Raw genomic sequence first — 21,482 nt, forward strand, 5'->3', positions numbered from 1 at the left:
ATCCTTTTGGTAAAACACAGAAGATAAACAGTTATGCAAATGAAAAGTGCAATGTCCCCCTTTGGTTGTGGTTCCTTTTTCCTGTTGCTAATGCTATAATAATTATGTGGCGTTTTGGCCTAAGCGGAATGTTTCACGTTTGAAGATATTGCAGTAGGCATCAGATATGATGAAATAGCTCACTTATAACTGCTGGAGAAGACTGAAAGAAGACTCTTTTAAGTGGAGAAGACTGCTCAAAACCACAAAACTTCTCTACTTAGTAAATATTTGTATTCATAGGTCATTGTTTGATTGCGTTGTAGAATGTTTGTATGAGCTTGAGGTGCTGCTAAACAAGCCGTGCAAAATTACTACCCTTGCACTCGCTTGTAGTACGTTAACCTCGCCGAGGGGTGGAAGCGCATGGTGAAAGTGTTCGCTAAGTCAAACATCGTTATGTGCTGGTGTTTTGGCCCGTTCTCATGGTGTTTATCCGTGAGTTTAAAAAGTTTTTGTATTCACAGGCTCGGTTATGACGTTTTTCTTAAGTTATTCAATCACAAGTCACATTTCCGTAACAACCAGCAGTCATGTTCGACTTCTTATCCTATTAAGCACAAAATGCGGTTCGTGATTTGAGCTTGCACAGATAGCTCAATGTTGCTAGAGAACCGATTTGTGTTCATACTATCTGAAAATAGTGTTTTTACACGCCAAATCTGAATTGCTCAACGATAAAACTATGTTTGGCATTGGACGCCGCATGGCCTATGTGGTGGCAGGATTTGTATAACTTCTATGGGGTCATGCAGGCCTGAATGTTGTTGAAATAGTCTGCAAATCTTCGCGAGCGTGTAGCTCAGAAACTAGAGGGTGTCGGGTCTTCAAAAGGGCAGGGCTGTGAACTGCTCCGAATGATCTTGATGATGATTGGGGTTTTAGGGCGCGTTGACTTCTAGGGTCATTTTGCGCCTCCGAATGATCTTGAAAATGACTGTTTCAACTCAAAACCCCATACACATACAGAGTACTTCTTTACCATACGCCATGTAGCATGCAAATTTGTCGTGACTATACTCTTACTACGACGTTTTACAACATTACGAGGTTGTTAGCCGTGTAAAGAAACACAAACGACCGAAATTTCCGTTGTTTGGCATTTGTCGTTATTAGCCTTAGCCTCAAGAGGAGTAAGGGAACCGAAGGGGACCCCGAGGGATTTTCTCGCACTGCCCTCGGAACGGTTTTGAGTACAGGCTGAAATTTTTGGTAACTACCTTAATACTTTACGCATGTTTTGATGTTTGACTTTTCTTACCCTCACGGCTCGTAATCGTTTACCCCTTATGACCTTTTCCTCGAGGCTGTGTCCATATAAGGGGCATTTTATGATCAATTAATATGTCTTACACATCGACTGATCATAAAATATCATCCCTTGGGGCTGGATAAAATCAGGTAACAGGTGTGACGCTGCAGCCGCCTGTGACATCCGTAATCTTTTACTTACACCGTGTTGGAGTTAAAGCTTTGAGTTAAATTTCAAGTCACGTGTTTCAAGTCTACCTTCGGTGGCAATTTTTCAACTTGAAAGATAACATGGCAAACCTAGTAACTTATGAGAAAACTGTTCTGAGTAGTTGTATGCCACTGCTGGAATCATGGCACAATAAATGATAATCAGGGTATTGCGCTCGAAGAGCAATTTTTCTATGTGCTATTGATTTCTTCTCTCATCTGCATGAGAAACGGCTTAGCTTGGTCTTAAAGTCCCTGAAAAGGTGGTTATCCGCTTAACGCACGAGGACGGGCGCAAAGATCATGCGTAACGCACGAAGACTGGGCACGTGGCACACCGCCGCAGCCGGCTGCCCATTCCCCCATGTGTATTTTCGGGGCCGGGGTAATTGGAGCAGGGGAGGGGGGGGGGGGGGGGCATGAGTGCATACTGTGAGGAAAGTGTCGTCTCCCGTTCATGTAGGGCGACTCAGAAATGAAACAAAGGCCCCGTGATAGGGTCTTGGGCCAGTGCCTGTTGTGCAGTGTCAGTGTCAGCAGAACAATAGACCGCTCAGGCCACCTCAGCTGTACCGATCCATTGGGTAAGCACAAACCGAATGCACGACGAGGTTTAAATGGGGTGTGCTACCTTTTTACACTTTTACTTATCGTTAGATAAGACACGTCCGTCTGATCGGTAAGACCAATTTTTTCGAAACCCTTCTGAAAAGCTTAGAATTTTGATTTCAAGTAGCCATTTCTGCCTGACATGTCATTGGGCTCTCTATCTACCCACCACTATCTTGCATTTTCTTTGTTTTCTTCAACGGGCGTATTCTGTAACGTTTGGAACACACTTGCGATAAATGCCACGAGAGCTTCAAACACTGAAGATAAAAATATATGTGGAGCTTTTATCCCACGAGCACTTCGTTCTAACGGCTAGCAGCGGCACGCAGTTTGCGTGTGCTGTTACACCAGAACGGAAAGCTGACGGTTGGATCTCTCGGACTGCAAGATGTCACTTCAAAGGACTTACTGAATCACGTCGTGTGGCAGGCTCACAGGGAATCCTGCATGATGCGGGTGTGCGAGAATTATCCACGTTTAGGATGGTGTGCGATTATTTTCAGTTGTCGCGATCAATGTGCAACCAGAGCACATTGTGGATTCGGTTAATGAAAACGAATGTAGCCATCAGGTGAGCACCGACCGCTGTTCTTTAACTGAGCTTGTTCTTCCAATGGAGGAGTTTTTGATCAAATCGTCAGAGGCCGCGGTTGAAGTGACCAGGCATCACTTAATGGTCCGGCATCAAGATAAATTTATCGGTGACCTTTAAAACGACTGCCCGAGATCGAAGGTTTCATCATTTTAGACTTCTCAGAAAACTACACCTTCGTCGTCCAAGACAAAGTTCAGCAGTTTCAGTGGGATGCACCGTAATGCACGCTGCATCCTTTCGTGGTATATTGGACAGAGCCTGGACAGATCCCGCACAAAAGTTAATGCACGCTGTCAGCGGCGATGAAATGTAGCACCATTGAGGTTCATACATTTCTACATTACCTTTTAACGGAACAGAAAGGCCTGGCTTCAAATGTAAAAAAGTTTGTGGCTTTTCGAATGAATCGGCTGCGCAGTACAAGAACAGGCTTAGTTATTTGAACCGCTGCTTTCATGAGGACTGGCGTGAGGTGCGAGTGGCGTTACGTTGCCATACCCCATGGGAGAAATTCTTGCGACGGAGTTGATAGACCTTGAAAAGGGCCGCTGCCAGCGTCAGCCTGTCGCACCTCCATTCTGATCATATTCTGTCTGCTGAGAAGGTATGTCAGTGCTTCTAGGGGAAGGCTGTTGCGCAAATGGTATGTTTCTTCGCACCAAAAGAAGAAGTCTTTCGGACAGAGGTCGAGCTTCGCATTAGGTTGGTTACGGCCAAGACTGTCAAAGAGACACTGAAGTTTCACTGAGTAACCACGGTGAGTGCTCGGGCTGTCATTATCCGTGAGTTGTTCAGTTCTGGCGTTGTGAGCTGTTCAGTTCAGGCGTGGGGGGGGGGGGGGGGGGAGGTAGCGGTCGCTTGATTTCAATAGTTTGATGAGTTAAAATGAGTTAAGACTGAACCACTGGCGCAGTGAGTTGACTTCCACGTGCACGCGAGCCATCGTGTTGTTAAGTTTGACGTTTTCTCACAAAACGCGCATTTTCAGTCGCCTGTGCGGAGAGGCGTGAGGCGGATAATGCGCCAGCAGGCGACGCCGGATGGCGCGACTGAAGAGCAATCCCTTATTGTATCATTGTTCCCGAACCTTTCCAAGCCGATAAGCAGCTTTTTATTTCTGGGTGATAGGGTTCCAGTACGCTCTTTTGCGTGGAAATGAGAAAAAGCCTAAATTGTAACCCCGGTGAACGCGCAGACTGTCATTGTCCGTGAGTTGTTCAGCTCTAGCGTTGTGAGCTACTCAGTTCAGACGTCGGGAATGAAGTGGCGGTCGCGTAGAAAACGCGTAAAAATGACTCTGTATGCATTACAAGTTGCATAATGCGACAGTCAATATTTTGTTGTGCAATGACGAATCCATCCACGGCACACACGTAGTCTGGAGGCTTATTCAATCGTTTTGACGTATAGTTTCGCACGGTTTTCTTTCATTGTGGTGAAAGAATTCGCCACCGAACGTAGCCTCTTCAAACACAATACGAAAATGCCGGAGGCTGTAGCTCCGAAACTGCTTAGCTGAGAGACCTGAAAATAACACAGGCGTCTGCAAAGCCACTGACAATTCTTGTGAGCACTTTTTTTCTTCAAAACCTGCAAGATGGGAATGTAAAACTGGCTCTTTGACTTGTCGATTCGTCGCGGAATGCCCCAGTATTTAGGTTTAAAGTGCCAAATAACGCAATTTCTCGTAGGTATGCTGCTCCAAAAGGTTTCTTCTAGACCTGAAGTGTCACCTCATTCTAAATATTCTAAAGACTGGTCACTTGCGCTCTGAGAATGGGAAAATATCCTAGCAGCGGTGAGATTGAGCATTAAATCATGATCCTGAGCTCATATTACCTCGAATATTATCGAAATCCTAAGCCGGTTTGGCACATTCCGTACAGTGGATCATGTCCAGAATACATGATAAAAAAATGCACTAACAGTCTGGGATTCTGTGAATCGTAAGTGCCAATGGCGCAAAACTGTGAAAAATGTACTCTTCTTATGAAACAGAAACGGGAAAATGAATCATTACCCCCCCCCCACCCCCCTCTGAAATGCCTCAAGTTTGCCCAGCTTTCCCTTATCCAGACCATGCCATCGGTCATTGCTTGGGTAAGCTTGTGATTCGCTCTAGCATCCGCGACTGTCAGGGTTAGAATTTGCTTGGGAAAGGGACGTTTTTCATTGTGTGATCGCCATAGGCAGCCTAAGGATCGCCCAGGATTTCTTGATCAGCCGCTTTTGGAAAGGTGGTAAGGCCTGATCGGGATCGGGTATCTCTTCACTTCGTCGTCGCAATACGCCGCTTGGGGAATGCTCTGGAAACTTCCGCTTGGGAAAATATTCGCAAATGGTCCAAAACAAGCCGGAAATCCCAACTGTAGTGTCTCTATTTTGGAACTGATCCCAAACATTCCTCAAACAGAAATTTTGGGAACTTTCAGGATATCTCAGTTGGGATCTTACCGCAATTGTTGGCTGGCTGGCGCTGTTGCTGTGACGAATTACAACAGATGTCAGGTCGGCGTTTAAGTTTGAAAGGTCAATCCCCGAAGATTGAAAGGTCAACCCACTAAGTTTGAAAGGTCAACCCCCTCGTTGTTCTGGTGGCATAACGCATTCAGGTAAATTGTGACCCTCATCATGATCACGTGACGCCATTGTCACCAGAAAATGTGCTCGATCGGTTTAACGGGAGAAATGCGAAATTGTGACCTGACGAAAAACAAAAAACATTAAAATTCAGGCGGAAATCTGGTCTCTAACTAAACGGTCGTGGGTGGGGGCATCGCAGCGAAACGAAATGAACACATTTCGACCCGGAGAAGAACGCCCAATCGCATTAGCAACAACGTGACACAACACGTGCGGCGGCGCCTATGGGCCCATGCAAAAACCAGGGATTCCGTAATCTTAAAATTTTTCAGCATTCATTTCTGCATGGCTGGTTTCCAGCTGACCAACTAAAAGTGTCACTTTCTGACATTGAATTGGGGAGATCAGCCGAAGTTGTTAACCAAACCTACCCCAAAACCTGATTTCTCCCCGGATTTGGCAACTTGAATTTGCGTGCTTGATGCTTAAGTTAAAAAACAAGCTATTTATAACGTTTGATGCATTCAAAAAGGTTTCGCTCCGAAGCAATCACTTTCAATTTCAAGTAAATGTGAGCTGCCTTTTTGTGAAAAGCCTAGAATGGTGTGTCATTTACAGACAAACATGTAAGTAGATCTTAATAAGGGTCACTGATGACTACCACTGTCACTGATTGTATTGTATAAAGTCCACAACCACGACTACGTGACAAATACACTTGCCGCTGTTAGGGGAGGGGAAAGGGGACCTGCATTAACTTTTATCGGAGCCACCATGTAATTTTGAGAGCTGCAACACATTGTAGGCCGTTGGCAGTTATCCCAATCCAGGCGTTATCATTTGAAAAATTCAAATATTTGCAGGCTGACTTAGCATATAAGGGAGTTAGTGTGACAAAAAAACATAAGGTACCCACAGCATCAAAATTAACATGATGCTTGTTGTGATATGTGCATTCACCTGCTTTCTTGAATGCCAAAAGGAAAGATAATTGTTCCGTATTTATTTCGCCTAGCATTCCCTCTTTGCTCCGATGCATTGAGAAGCGTCAGAGGAGCATTGGGCGGGGGTTCAATTAAGCATTGGGGGAAGTGGGCTCAGGCCCCCGAAAGTATATAAGTGACGCCCCTGCAGCCCCTGTAGACAACTATCCAGCAATTAGGAGACTGAACAAGTACACACCCACAGGCTCCAATTGTGAATGGGGAGTCCTTAAGTTCACTTTTTAAGCATTCAGCCACGTTTTCATGCTCCTCCAAATGCGCTGAATTGGTCAAAATTTCTGTTTCAGTTTTTTTTTTGTAATCGCACGCGATGAAATCAACTTGTATGATAAAAAACAAAAGTGATCTTTCATCCCATCATAAATCCTTATTTGTAAAGAGCGGAGTATCTAGGTGGGTGGAATCGCATCAAATCGGGAGAATAACGTAAGTAATTTTTTGTCTTAGGTACACGTCATGGTTGTTCTAATTTTTAAGGGCCATTTTCCAAGATTTGCTTAATTGGCAGGTGTGCGAAAGTTGCCCAGACGACGTTCTGGTCAGTTTACCGTCTGACAAAGCCGGAAATTTCCATGCAAATGATAGACTTGGACAATTTTACCAAGCTCTTGGGAAATCGTCGTTGTCCTAAGGTCTTGGGACCATTTGAGATTGGTTTTATTCCATGAAGACGATTAGTATACCTTCCCCACTTTATCCCGAAAATAAATTAATGCCGCTGAGACCTTACATCAGTTACATCATCATCAGTTCATCACATGGTGACAAAGTCGGTTATCTGAGCAGCCGCGGGTGTCTTGCCGGCTACTGCTGACCGGTAAAACAGGCCGCCGCTGCCAATCTTGATGTGAAATCTTGTGAGCCCGGCCAGATTCCGGCGTAACTTTAACTGCACCGTGTGGACAATGTCTACAATCTATGAAGTCCATGGAGTACAGGGTACAGGGCAAGACTATGTAGGGTTTGGGCTAATGCAACGCCAGCAGTCGACTGGAAAGCGCCTTGTCGCGTTTTTTGAAGCTGACCTGGAGCAGAGCATGCTGACGCCTACACCGAGCCAGTTTGTGCCATGAAAAGGCCATAGGCGTATAGCCCAACTTAAGTAGACCATTTTCAACCCAGAACATTGGTGTATTATGCAATCATCAGGTCACAATCGCTTAAAACACCAGTCACCGCAAAGTCTCCGGTCTCGTCGGCGCAAAATGTCGCGGCGATTCGCTGGCCCACCGCCGGCTATGCAGAAGTCGCGTGTTTTTACTAGTGGTCCTCTGCATGGCAAACTACACCATTCCGACTGAGACAATAGCATGTAACAACATACACGGATATATCGCGTGATGTGTTGAGAATGGTTCACACCGGGAACGCCCGATTAATAAGCAGTGGCCGGTAATGAAAGTCTCGCACGACTTCTGGGCGAATGTCCTAAACAGTTTTTGATTCCTCCAACACTCCTGTATGTTTGAGTCTAAAACCAATGTGTTGCGCATAATGTCATTCACCCAGCATCACCTGAATATTTCTTTAGCCGGGACCTCCGGAGTGTTCGGAAGTGCCCATTTCCTTAACAGTTCGCAGGAAGATCAATAGCTGTAGTCATATGTTACCAAGAAATCGTTACATTGACGTCAGTCATGTGACTGTTGATCTCACAGATGGCGTTAAAATCACCAAAATCTCTTCTCGACTTCCGGGCCGTCTATCCCCCAAAATATAGTCAACACGTTTGCAAACTGACCCAAAACGAAGGGATGTGTCATCGCGTTCACGTACTATACCACAGCGTTAGCAAATTTCATGGTCCATCTACCAAAGTGAGGTCAAACCAAGTGTAAACGTGGTCCCCCGGAATGTAGGTGTGTTTATGCATACTGCTTGAGGCTCATTGCGCCTGGCGCGAAAAAAATACCCACGTTAGCTGTCTTCTGGGATAACCAATCCAGATATTAATTTTCCAGGATTCAGACCGATGCAGTCCCAAGTTTTTCAGTTTATTTCACCGACCCATCACGTTTTTTTTTATAAATCTTATGTGCCCCTAAATATGAATTCTCAGAGGAAACATTCCCTGCATAGTAATGTATCAATGTATCACATTTTGGTCCATTTCCAACTGCAATATGAGCTCAAACATGCATGAACGTGATTCGTTCTTTAATTGACTTATTTGTGGAATCTTCAGTTCATTTTAATTTATCACATTCAGTTTTGGCATGCTCTTGCTTAAAATCAGCAAACTGTTACCATTTGGCGAAATCGTGATGAAAAAGAGAGGGAGATGTTTTTGGCCACTCAGAAAATAATGCACATCATATCACCACCACCACCACCACAGGAGGTGATGGTGGTGCACCAATGCACCAATGCAATGCACCAATCATACTGACCAAGGAATTATTACACTGCCATGTGGCTGTTGATCTCACGCATGGCGTCATTTTGGTGGTCTAAGGCTCCACACATCCCGGAGTTAAAAAAATCCACGAAAACGTCTAGCAATCAGGAAGGCCTTTTCTTAGATACAATTAGGCTGACATTTTGATTGGACAGATTCTGGGATGAGGTCTTACCCCAAGCACGGCTTGTTGCGTGAGCCCTGACCCGCACTTAGAGCCGACCAAACCGATCGTGAAATTCCAGTTCAACGGCATCATTTTGTAACGAAACTTCAACGCGCCTCAATGCTCGGTACAGCCTGCCTCGCCCTCCGACCTTATCCCATCCGGGGTGGCTGCTGCCACCGGCCCGCAAACCATTTCAGCCAGGAGTACGTGGCGAGCGCCGACGTGGCTGGAGCCCAACCCCCCGGCCACGGGCGGGCGTGGAGCCAGACGCTTTGCCTCCTCACCTGCCAGTTGCAAACAGTTTGTTGCAATTTAGCAAAGCTCGTTGGCCAGCGCAGTGAAAGCCGGCCAGGGCTGCGGACCAGAGTTCACGGCCGCTGCAATGAGCGTTCCGCAGTGTCTGAGGCGGCACTTCTGGCCTTTGGGCTGAGCCGCATCACTACGCGGTCTGAGCCGAGCCATTATGGGCTTTGCGCACTCGCCATCACGTGCTCACATGGACTTTGCGCACTCGCCATCACGTGCTCACAAGGGCTTTGCTCACCACTCAGCTGATCGGGTAAGCTTATTGGCTTACCTGACGCAACGATTGTCGCTCCCCCCCGCGCGCCGTCCCGTTGGAAGAACACGTCTTGACTGAGATGGCAACTTCTGCGACACAGATATAGAAGTACCAGAAAGACCTTCGTCCCGCTGGAATGAGATTCCAAGCTTAAAAAAGCCAGTTAATGTGTTTGTCTCTCCATTGGCCGTCTGAGTTAAGACTCTATTCAGATGTGTTTTTCTATAAATATATTCTAGAACCCCCTTCGGGGTGTCATGCGTTAAGTTGCCATTATGTCAGCGACATACGGAAGCAAGCGTGATGGAAGGTAACAAAGCTGGCGCACGAAATAAACGGAGTGCCCTGGAACCCATCACGCTTCACGTCCGACGGAGGCTCTACGAAATTGGTCGGTCGTGTGCTATATCAAAAGCTGTTGGTGTAGCCGTATTCCTTACGAATATGTGGTGATGGCGAAACCTTGCAAAGAAAAAAGGTGGCCTGCCCCCGATAACGGGGGCAGAAATGTGGTGGAAGGAATAAGCAACTACGTTGATGTACCGCGTTGGAGAACCAATCATTTAAGTAGAAGATGAAATTCACCTTTCCTGAAGATGAGACTAACGGGAGCCGACATCATAAAATGAAAAGAAACCGCCCGCAAGTCGTTGCAATGCACTTTGTTGTGCGCGTATCTGGTTGGTGCATCGAAATTTAAATTCAATTAAGTCAGTTTTTTGTAACCCAGGAGTTACAAACCATGCTACTCATCTGATGAGCCGCACGCCATATACATGTGTAAGGCATTGCTGCTTATGCTTCTGATTATATGTTCATGCGAGGTAAATGTTGTTAATACGACATTGATAATCGCAGCTACCCACACATAAGACATTACCCACCAACACCAGGCATACACACAAACCCTAGAGATGCTTCGGAGATCAGTCCGTTGCCCTGGAGGCTCTCCGCAATGATCGATTGACTGGCTGACGCAGCTGACGTACGTGCGCGTAAATGAGATTTGTACGGTTGGATTACGTTGATATGTCTGATCATGGGCCACAGGCCTCTCGTTTCATACTCGATCAATCAGCTAACATCCGACGTAAATCGATCTAAACGGTTTCCATGTGAAAACGGATGTGAAGGTCTGCTTGTTCCGGGCTTCACAAATCGCTCGCGAAAACGATGTGCGCAAATAGATAATGTTATCACGCGCTGTACCATCACCAGCCATTTAATTATCTTCGGAAGAAGTCGGGCTATGGTTTGTTGAATTATCCTGCAGGCTGTGTTTTCCCCCAGCCTGTGAGGCATTGTGTGGTGCAAAATAGGCTTGAAGAGTGCTGGTCGCGTAATCGTCGACTATATGTGAAATAAACGTGATCTTGTGAGGACATCATCGGGTGAAATGTCTTTATACAACCCCAATACCACAGCCAACGATACGGCAGAGACGGGGAAAGAAACTGATGCCTACACGTGCTGGTTTGCGGACCATATTCTCGCCGCTGCTGGCCAGGATGGATTATGGTCTAAAAAATCCATCTTGTTGTCATGAAAGTCATCCGCGCGAGGAAAACCTCAGAGACGAAGATTCCCTTATGCGTATTATATTATTATATCGTTATTATAAAGATGCCTTTTCCAGTGCGGAGCGCACACCTCCCCCCCCCCCCCCTTCCTCCCTGTTGATTTGATCTGTATCGTTAGCGAGCTAGAGTGCTAAAATTAGCTAGAGCTTTAGTGCTTGAGTGCTGAAAATTGAATTAATTTTTTCAGCTAGAGTGCTGAAGTTGTGCGACTTCCTGGCCATTGATTTCTTGTTTTCTTGGCTTCGCATGTGTATTTCTTTGACGGTTGAATGATTATACAGTTTTCACTGCCATTATCTTGCTGATGGGTTTTTGCCTGGAAACGTTTTCATCAGTTAGTTCCTAACGAGGTTCTTGATATGGGTTTGCTTAAAGTCACAGACGTCTTCGTGAGTGGTGACCGGCGTATTTTGCGGGCAGTCGTGGCCGTATGCCGTGTCGTTAAGTCATGTAATATTCACATTGTTGACAGGCACAGCAGCCATCAGCATGTTTTCCCGTGCAGGGCACACAAATAGCTTCACACAGATAACTTAGCACTCACGTGTTTTCGGCACTTCCTTTTAGCGTAGCCACGACGTTTGAAATGCTGAAATGCGAGTCGAATAGTGTTGATAAGCGGTAAGGATATGAACGGATATTTGCCTTTGGGGGTCTATGGCCGTGGGGGAGGGGTATTGGAAAAAATCCTCTCCTCACTCCCGTCTCGCACCGCCCAATTTGGGACCCAAATCAGGTACGGATCCAAAACGTCACTAAGATACAATACGTTCAAAATAGATTGTGAAGTTAACTTTTCAGTTTCTCAAGGGTCCCTGGAAGTTTGTGTCCGAGAGATGCTTGAGGCGATAGCAGGGCGACAGCCAACATTTTCTTAATGGACGGGGACCGTGTAGCTCAAATGGCTTACGACGCTTATTTTGATCTTTATGTCAGTAGTCATCTGCGATGCTAAAGTAAAAGTATGGTGGCATTAGGGATGGGCTGGAGTCCCTGTCCGTTCCTCCGGGCTGCTCATTTGGACAATGGTCAATTCTACGAACTGTTTCCCCTTCTCGAGTGACCGTGATGTAAATCCCAAGAAAGTCATGCCCACCCCTCTTGCCCTGGATCCTGTTCTAACCAAATCCACGCGGAAACGCCAGAGACACTACCAAAAGAATGACAAAAATGTTTTTAGGAAATCTGGTCGTCGGCCCGCGTTGGACTTTTGTGAAGCTCTCCTATGACGAAGAACGCAGCATGGTACTAAGAGCACGGAATTTAAGTGTCATCTTACTGCGCGTGTTTTCATCGCCCATCCACCCTTGCGCTGAGGACGCCTCTGGCACCGCGCTGTGCTCTGTTTTCAGACGATCACCCTGCCGCGATGCAGACCAGCGGCCACAGCGGGCCGGCGGCGGGGCCAGGGTCGGCCCTTCGTCTGCTGACCTGCCTGCTGCTGACGCTGGCCGCCCGCTGCTAGCCGGCCATCAGCGGCCTGCCGCGGCCGGCACGTGCGCCGCCGCCGTCTGCTGACCCGCCTGCTGCTGGCGCTGGCCGCCCGCTGCTAGCCGGCCATCAGCGGCCTGCCGCGGCCGGCACGTGCGCCCGCCGTCGTCTGCTGACCCGCCTGCTGCTGGCGCTGGCCGCCCGCTGCTAGCCGGCCATCAGCGGCCTGCCGCGGCCGGCACGTGCGCCCGCCGCCGTCTGCTGACCCGCCTGCTGCTGGCGCTGGCCGCCCGCTGCTAGCCGGCCATCAGCGGCCTGCCCCGGCCGACACGTGCGCCCGCCGCCGTCTGCTCCTCGTAGCCGCCCGAGCGGCGGCGGCGCCGAGCGTCACGCGTCCCCGGAGGCCAGTCGAGCGGCGGCGGGTTGGCGTGGCGCCGCTAAATGCCCGAAGTGGCGCGGGCGGCAGCGGCGGCCTCCCCGGGGATGCGCCGACTCGGCAGGCGACGACAGGCCCCACACGCGTCGGGACTGCGGAGTCGGCGCCGTCGCCCCTTCGGTCTGTCTTTCACCGGGCGGCGAGGACCCTACCGCCGAACGGGCCGCCAGGGAGCACGCGACCCGCAGCTGGTCTAGAGACCGGCTAGGTCACGCGGCAGCCGGCCGGACAGAACAGCGACGTCGCGCGCGTGGGGTGTGAGCGCGATGGCAGCGGCTGCGCCGCGCATGCCAGCGGCCGACAGTTCGCGCCTAGAGCCTTTTATGTGCGGCAATCATGCTCAGACCTGTAATGAGAGCATTCAGATCCATAAGGCTCTCCTGGCTATTTGCGGTATTGCGATAAAAACAAAATTGGTCAGATCGAACATGTCAGTGGCTATTGCATGGCTGAGGCACCACCACACACACACACACACACTTCCATTGTTGGCCATGGGCACACGAGCGGCTCCTCTGTATTTCTTTCCAATGCACGCCGGACAATTACGCGTCTAACAATAGCCATCCAGTGTGATTGGCAAAACCGCACCGAACAGACGCGCGGGCTGAACATGTTCAACAGCTGGGTCCGGCGCGTTCTGTATGTAGAGATGGCCACGCGGCGCGGCCGTTAACGATGAGGCTGACGAGAAGGGGCGGAACAGGACTCAGAAGATCCAGCGCGGCGTCGGAGCCGGATGTGCACCTGGGAGCGGTTCAACCACACGAGGCGCCCGGACATGAGAACACTGAGATTGCGAGTGCAAGGGATCAGCGACAGATCAGTCAGGTCTCGCGCATGCCCGGCCGGGTGGTGCGCGTCAGTGTTTCGTGGGGCCGTTGTGTACAGGTACGTGTGTCCCGCGCGGTTGGTTGTGACGGGACTGACGTCGGTTCCGCAGATGTGGGGCCTGGCCGCGCTGGCACGGCATACGCAGACACAAGGCGGCACCAACAAGCGTGCGCAAGGGCTGTTGTTCAGTGCTGTGTACGTGCGCGTGATTAGGGGCACAGCGATTGTTCTCATGGGGGGGGGGGGGGGGCGAAGCTCAGCGGGAACTTATCACGCTGACTTGTCATGTTGTGTCATGAGTCATCTCTGACACTAAAATGGAGATGTGAGCCTTCGAGGAGGGCGTTTCCCGGGCTCCTCTTGGCTCCGCCGATGCGTGTGAATGACAGTGAAGAGATCTTAGAACACCATTGTGCTCGTAGCCAGTGATAGGCTATGTGCCCCTTTTATTTTGAATCGCGCTCGGTCAGCAGCGTCAGGTAAGCGACTTGTACGTCTAAAGACAATGACATGGTGCAACTTAGATCTATGGTTTGTATATTATCCAGGCGAAGGCTCAAACGGAACTTTTTACGTACAATCTATCAGAGTCGTTTTCCCAAGAGCTACGTTTTGGCTGGATCTCTGCACGAAAATATGTTGCCACAACCACGTGAAAATATTAATAAGCATTTCAATAGCTGGGAGACAAAATGTCGTGACCAAAAGACAAGACACCATTGACTTGCCTGAGTTTGTGCAGACTGAGCATCTGTTGTTAAATGCAATCGTGGCATTATAACTGTGTACGGAGTTAGTGAATCCACTGGCTGACAGCACTGACTCCATTCACACCTTACAGAGTGAACTGAGTCAGTGCCCAACGTGCGTGACGTTATTGTCGCTAGCAGAAGTAAGCGCAACGTTTGCTTTCAATCAGTTTGCTTGCTTAATGTGTAATGCTGTTGGTATCGAGTAAAGTCGTATCGAGTGAAGTGCACTACGCGTTTATTGCGACCTGTCTCAGGAGTATGTTGAATTGCACTGCATGTATTGTTGTGTTCTATTCGACCTGTGCTCATTTGTGGATCAGGTGCTGCAGGTGAAAAATGATCTTAACCACTTGAAATTTGCCTACGTTTGACCCAGTTGAGCACAGTTCATGATGTATTTTGTGGTCGTGGAGCGCTGTGATTTAGTATCGATCAAATCGCGCGTCATGTGCGGTTCATTAGCGCCGGTGGCACGGAGCGTAGAGGCCCACCTGACCTCTTGAACCTCTAACCGGGAAATTCGCGTGATCTTCTGCCGTGGGGCCACATTTTTGGAGATGCTGGCACGCGCGTCGCACGAACTTATGGTGAGGTCCAATCAAAATCGTCGGAGTGTAAAGAGTCTTCTGTGGTGACCAATGGGCCGCAATATTGAGCGGGGACAGCCGGCCCGCCCAACCTGACCCGAATTCCCACATTGGAAGGTTGGCGCGGCACAGCGTACCTGTGCATGCCATTTCAGTCGCTGTTCGTGTACTGGTGTTAATCATGCATGTGTGCCGTAAACTGAGCTCTTCTCAGTGGCGGAAGGGTTGAATACAGCACTCAGTGTGTGTCATAACAAATACAAGGTCCACGAAGTGTTCTGAGTTGTCTCGCTCCGTCCCGGCAGCATCGAAATGTAACGTCTTGCTTCACCGATCGCTCGCCCCGATCGACACTGCGCTTCAAGCTAGCTGTCAGATGATTTCCAGCTCCAGTGATCACCCCTTTAGTCCACGGAAAAATGTCTTCGATCCAAACATGGGAGAAGAGAGGAGCATGGATTTCCGGCAATCACCGTCATCAGATTGGGTATAAACGGAGAGAAAGATGGAGAAGCGGCTGACGCACAGGCACGCTCGTCGCTGCCAATGCCTGAATGATGGCTTAAATCAGGGTAACAGAAACCGATTCAACAGTGATCGGTAAATTGCAGTTACATGTAAACTACATCCACAATTTTGTACCAGAACTCCAGTTCTTATGGCAATTTGATAGCCTTCAATTTGTGGAAATTTAGCAGTGGCTGTTTCGATTGAATCTATTTGGTGCGTAGATGGCTGTTTCTTTAGACATTTTTCATGATACTTCTAATCAGATGAGTGCTTAAGTATACACGTGGTGCAACCGATTTACCAACACAAAATAGACGATACGTGACGCAGAACTACTGTTCCAATAGCTCCATTGTTACAGCGTCGGACACGCGGACCAATATGTGACACGTATGTACTCGTGGGGGTCACGTCCCACAAAGCCCACATGTATCCCGTCTTCGACGGTCAGTTGGTAGGTGGCCAAGGGAGTCAAGTTGAGGCGGGGTGGCCATGACACGACGTTGTGGGGCAAGTTCATGTCTGTCGACAGCAACAGAATGTTCGTCCAGCTGGGATTGCTACAGACTGCGATGATGGCCGGCCCATGCTTAATATGGCTCCTCATCAGAAACCTATCACTCCACAACGGACTTCTTGAAAATTTGAATCTTTTTCATCTTGAGCTCGACGCCTCTCAATGCGCTGTTGGCCTCCGATCCCGCCATTCGAAAATCGAAAAACCGACGGCGAACCGCGCTGAGAAATATGAACACCGCGGTGTGGAAACCTGACTCGTCTGGCGGGAAAACAGCGGAGATCGCTGGCGACCGTAAATCAAGCCGACTTGTGGTATCACTTTCAGTCAGATTCGCCCAGTAGAGTGTCTTGTACAGTTTTAAACTATTGTGCATTTGCCGCGAAAACTCCACGGGATAGCAAAATGTGCGCCATGCAACGCAAGTGTAACGCAGTAGCATCTGGTGGTATTAGTAGACAGCAGAGCAATACGATGCGCCGCTCTCAGACCCAAAATGCTAAGTCAGTATGGCATGAACATGCTGTGGGGCGCATGAAACCGATTGCTCCCATGTTCCCTACGGTCTGTCGCCTGTGACTGGCTGTTTTCAAGCGCCGTCCATGCCAAGGAAATCGAGGCTTGACAAGCACATACGTGTCAATCTGCGTTGAGCGACACAGCACCTGGCGCCTGTGCTAATGCGAGCCAAACCCTGCACGCACTTAGGCATCTAAGGGTAATGTGCATGTAGCTCACATTGCTGACCCTGCTTTTTTGGGGAAACATTGCATCGTAAGTTCTCACGACATGGAAGGGAGAATGTCTTCCGGTGTGTTATGTGTCCTTGTTTGTATTGATGCCCCAAGGAACGCACATCAGCAAAGAGGATCATGACTTTCAACCACCGAACGGGGACCGACCAGCTCTGAACGTGCAATCAGCAGTAAAACCGGAGGGTTCTGCGGAAGGCGGATTTTGAGCGCGGCAGTTGTCTCCATGTGCCTTGGGCTGTTCACAGTGTCACACCACTGATAGACTGAAGAGAAAACAGCGACGGGTTGCCTCTCGCAAGGCTGCCTTGAAAATGAGCTACACTTATGGCGTACAGCAGCTGGCAACCACTACAGATCTTTGTTGGCAGGGACGGTGTCTTCGGGGGGGGGGGGGGGGAGCGGGGGATATATCCCATCTATCTCTGGACAAGAGGAGACGAACCCCAACAACCTCTTGCGAAGACAACTCATTTTTTGCAAACATTTTGTGTCATAGGGACCGAATTGTTCACAAGGGTGAAGCTCCTTCACATTTGCTAGCATGGCATTGCTAAAACTACGCCGGTACTGAGACCTAACCCAATGATCACTCGACGGCATTCCCAAGATTGTCAGTAGTGTATTCGATGCTATCAGTCCAGCTTGTTGTCAACAAGTTCAGTTCTTGACTGTTTGGCTCCCAGTCCCAACTACGTTCCTGTAGTGTGCTGAAAGGTTCGAAATTGCGATACGGCATTCCAATCAGTCGTTCAGCGCGAATGAATAAAAATAATTCACACTACAACGATCATTTGCGAGAACTCCATTTGTGAAACAGGTTGTTTCTCGCCCATTTTTTACCCAAGTGTCGAGGTTGGTTGTTTAATCTCTCTCCCCTTTTAAAAGTTGATGGCGCCACCCCTGTTTCTTGGCGACGCTTAAGAGAGATACGCCAGACATGACTGTTCAGTCAGACGATCGTGAGCCGGAGCCAGCCTGTACTCAGTGCAATCAGTTGTCGGGCCCTACGGAGGTGGCGAGTGTTAGCTCCGCCATCTCGCGGCTGTGAATAGAACCACTAGTTGCTAGCCGGCCATCACTGAAAGCGCAGTCGGCCATACCTGCAATTTGTTGTCACCATTTGGTCAAGCGCATTTTGTTGGAATTCGACCGACATGACTCACGACGCCACCTGGATCTGATGTCGGAAAACTCCTGTCAATGCTTGAGGGGGGGGGGGGGAGGGTCAATTAATGTCATAGCTAGGAATTGAGGCCAGGTGATAACGTAATGTCAAATGCCTATGACTGTCGATAGTGGCTGATCAAGATGGGCAATGTAAGTTCTGGCATCCTGATTGCATTCATAACATAACTGCCACTTAAAATCCTGAAGTGCATTGCTAACTGGCGTTTTCCACAGACGTCAGCCTTTACCCGGCAGAACTGACAACGGTGGGAGCTGGCGAGAGGCGTCAGCTAATAGAAACGCACGTGTGCTCTTCTAGCCCTTGTTTGACATCATTTGTCAGGCGCGGTAAACTTGTTTTAGAATCCTGGAACTTCCTTGTTTAGAATGCATGGGCGACGTATGACTAATTGGGTTTCTGCTGGAAACGGTGCAGTAGCCCACGTCCATGGTAAATCGCCCTATCGTGATGAAAGGAAAGCAAGTAATGATAAAAGTGCACGTGCGCCCTGACCATTTCCCAAATAGACATATTCCACAGGCATTAAGCCCCACGTCCATTCACATAGGCTAGGCAGGACTTGACCCCATCCCCCCCCCTCTCTGCAAACATTCAGCTCTGCATCATATATTTCATTCAGAAGTCTCCAGCCGTTGTCTTCCATAGTTGGGTCGCGGTTCCGTGTAAGGTATAGCGCTCCTCATTTGAGAGATAGGCAGCGGCCAAGCACCCTATGGGCAACGATGTAAAAACCCACCTACGCACTTTTCTTGTTTTATTTGCCGATTAGTGCTCCCACCCCAGCAGAGGAAGGTTCTTTTTCAGTTGAGGATGCTTCACCCCCCCCCCCCCCGAACGTAAGTAGAAGAAACACGGAGAATTACCCGTTTTTATGTATTTTGAAGAGTTTTTACAAAAACGGTACCTGCAGCCATTTTCCCCAGTAGGTTCCTGACCACATCTTATTTTGCCAACTTACAGCACTGCACTTCCGTGTATTTTGTTTCTCCTCCTCATTCGTTGACACGTTTGGAACTCGTGAATGCAAAATTTCCAGCTAAAAAAGCATACAACTGAAAATTTTTGGTTGATGCCTGCCATTTATAAAACAAGCATTTAAGTTGAGACGCCTTTCACCTGTGCCAGGACTATTTTGATACCACCTTTATCACCTGATGTGCATGTTTTGAAAGTTACGATTCTTAGCTTACTCGGTTCCATTTCTTTGCTGGTAACACTGACGCCATATCTTCCAGCCTTGGTTCTCAAGGCTTTACCGTCCTGCTTGAGGTTTCTCCCCAGATGCGCCGAATTTGACAGGGGCATTCTGCTGCTCACAGATCACCTAAGCGAGATAATGGGACACATAAAAGGAGGAACACATGACCATACTGGGTGACAAATCACTGCCTTAACAAATTGATGAAAGTGGAAATAAAATCACAAGGCGATGACAAATCCTGACAGAAATAAACGAAAGAAAGATAAGGAACAGCTGTTATCGCTGCGCTTTTCCATTCTTCTTGGTCACATCAGGTCGTTGTAATCCAGTACACCACTGTGTGACTCGCGCAGCGAATCGATCAGCGGAGACGCCTGCTTCCAAAGGCACCTCGGTGAAAATGTTGGTGAAAGTGGTGCAATCGCTTACACAAACGTGTTCAAAAATGCGGGATGCTTGCTCAGTACGTGTCTATTGACGAGAGGTATATGCAAGGTTTCTCAAATTTCATGCACACATGGTCGTCACCATGCAGGCTACTACCTTACCATTGCACTGGAGCTAGCTGGCACTCGAGGGGGCTGACCGCTGGTTCGGGAAACCAAACAAAACGACGACATTGTGTCTAGTGCCTGGGAGCCAACGCAAAATATCGTCCTACTCCGTTTCTGCCGACTTCCGTGGATGAGACATGTATTCTTGAGCAACCTCGGCAGAGGAAGAAGGTCCTGAAGGCAAAGCCAACTATTAAAAAAGCTGGTAGGAAGGAACATCCGGCGGTTGGACACCATCGTCATCTGTTCCGAAACCAGCGCCCGAAGGCAGCTCAGAGACGAAAGTGTGGGAGCGTCTCAGAGGGTGGAGGGCATGGGCAATCTAAGGATGCCGAGCATGGGCTTTGCCGTAAGTCGGGTTTCCACCCGCTCCGTTCGGGGCGGTGACGTCACTGGTGCCGAGACTTCGATGCGGCGTGGTCGCCAGGCGTGGAGCGTAACGCTGAGAGGCAGCCGGAACACCGGACATCTTCGTATAGATAATGAACAACCTGTTACCGTGAGGAACATGTAAGCAGCGAGCCCATCACGCAGAATCTTAAGGCGAGTGTGATGGTATACTTTTCAAGCCTATACTGCCTGCTTCTCTAAAATGCGGTGACATGATAAGCAAGTATGCACACGAGAATTGTACGAAATAGGACGGCGAGAATATCAGGCTCTCTTCGCATCGATAGTACAGCAAACTGTTACCGTCAGGTACATATGACCAACCAACCAATCCTGTGCAATCTAGCATCCAGTATGCGCTTTATAATTTTCGGCAGCCAACCATCACACTCAAATCGGCGGGGAAATGGAAAACTAAGGAAAATTCCTGCAAAGATAGACACCCGAGACATCAGTATGCCTTCATACCGAAAATGAACACATTGTCTTGGGGGGATTGGTGCATATAACCAGGGAGTCCAATGCGTACAATTTGTAGTGAGCATTAAGTGCTTATTACAGGTTTATAAGCATGACGCTTGAAATACAATCTGCGTGAAAAGCAAAAACGAGCACGCGCCAACTGTTGAAAATAGCCAGCCTGAGCATTCGTGTACTTTTTACCGGTGACAAATAGATTGATGCTGGTAAGGACATACACCCGCGACCCGATGAGGTATTTTCAAAGGCCACGCGTAATCACATGCTCTGGGATCTTCTATTCAGGAAATCGCTCACATTCAATCAACGTTTGAAGCGAACCCGCCTAGGCATGAGCGCGGGTAATAGAGTAGAAGACGAGCGTCCTAATTTTCTTAAAATCTAGTAGTGACTTATTTTTTACCTGTTCCAAGGTGCCACGATTCGTTGACTCGTCTTGACGCGCCAAGCACGAGCGCAACTTTGTCGGTAGTGTATCGGTAACACCGGCTTGATTCTCTGAGTCATCTGGCCGTGTCCTCCTTTTTGCTGGCATTCAGGCTCTTTCCTGCGTCATATCTACTGACGTTTTCATACGCTTCGGTGGCCATGGGAACGAACGTTTGGCTGGATCGACTTATGCAATGTCGTCAAGCTGACTCCTCAAGCTTGAAATTGAACATTGAAGTGGCTGGTGAAATGAAACACGTCACTGTCTTGTACATGCGCCGAGACAATACCATCCCAATCGGAATGACGGTGACAGCTTTAATCAAAACTGGGGGAGAGGGGCAATTTAATCCAAGAAAGCCATTCCGTGGCTCAGGTGATATAGAGCGAGCTGCTTTTGATCGACGTAGCACA

The 21,482-nt window shown here is 48.6% G+C and overlaps 1 protein-coding gene across 1 annotated transcript in view; it reads left to right on the top strand.

Annotated features, from left to right (window-relative positions):
• Positions 1-14,550, top strand: part of LOC119099716 (uncharacterized) — a 67,960-nt gene extending 53,410 nt beyond the window's left edge. Inside the window, exons 7-9 of the mRNA XM_037222779.1 lie at positions 12,356-12,453; positions 13,814-13,871; positions 14,546-14,550. Of these exons, the coding sequence (XP_037078674.1) occupies positions 12,356-12,453; positions 13,814-13,871; positions 14,546-14,550 (161 nt within the window). The remainder of the gene's footprint in view (positions 1-12,355; positions 12,454-13,813; positions 13,872-14,545) is intronic.
• Positions 14,551-21,482: the final 6,932 nt, after the last annotated feature.

Source organism: Pollicipes pollicipes, unplaced genomic scaffold (assembly GCF_011947565.3).
Source record: "Pollicipes pollicipes isolate AB1234 unplaced genomic scaffold, Ppol_2.1 Scaffold_4881;HRSCAF=5763_pilon_pilon_pilon, whole genome shotgun sequence".
NCBI lineage: Eukaryota > Metazoa > Arthropoda > Thecostraca > Pollicipedomorpha > Pollicipedidae > Pollicipes > Pollicipes pollicipes.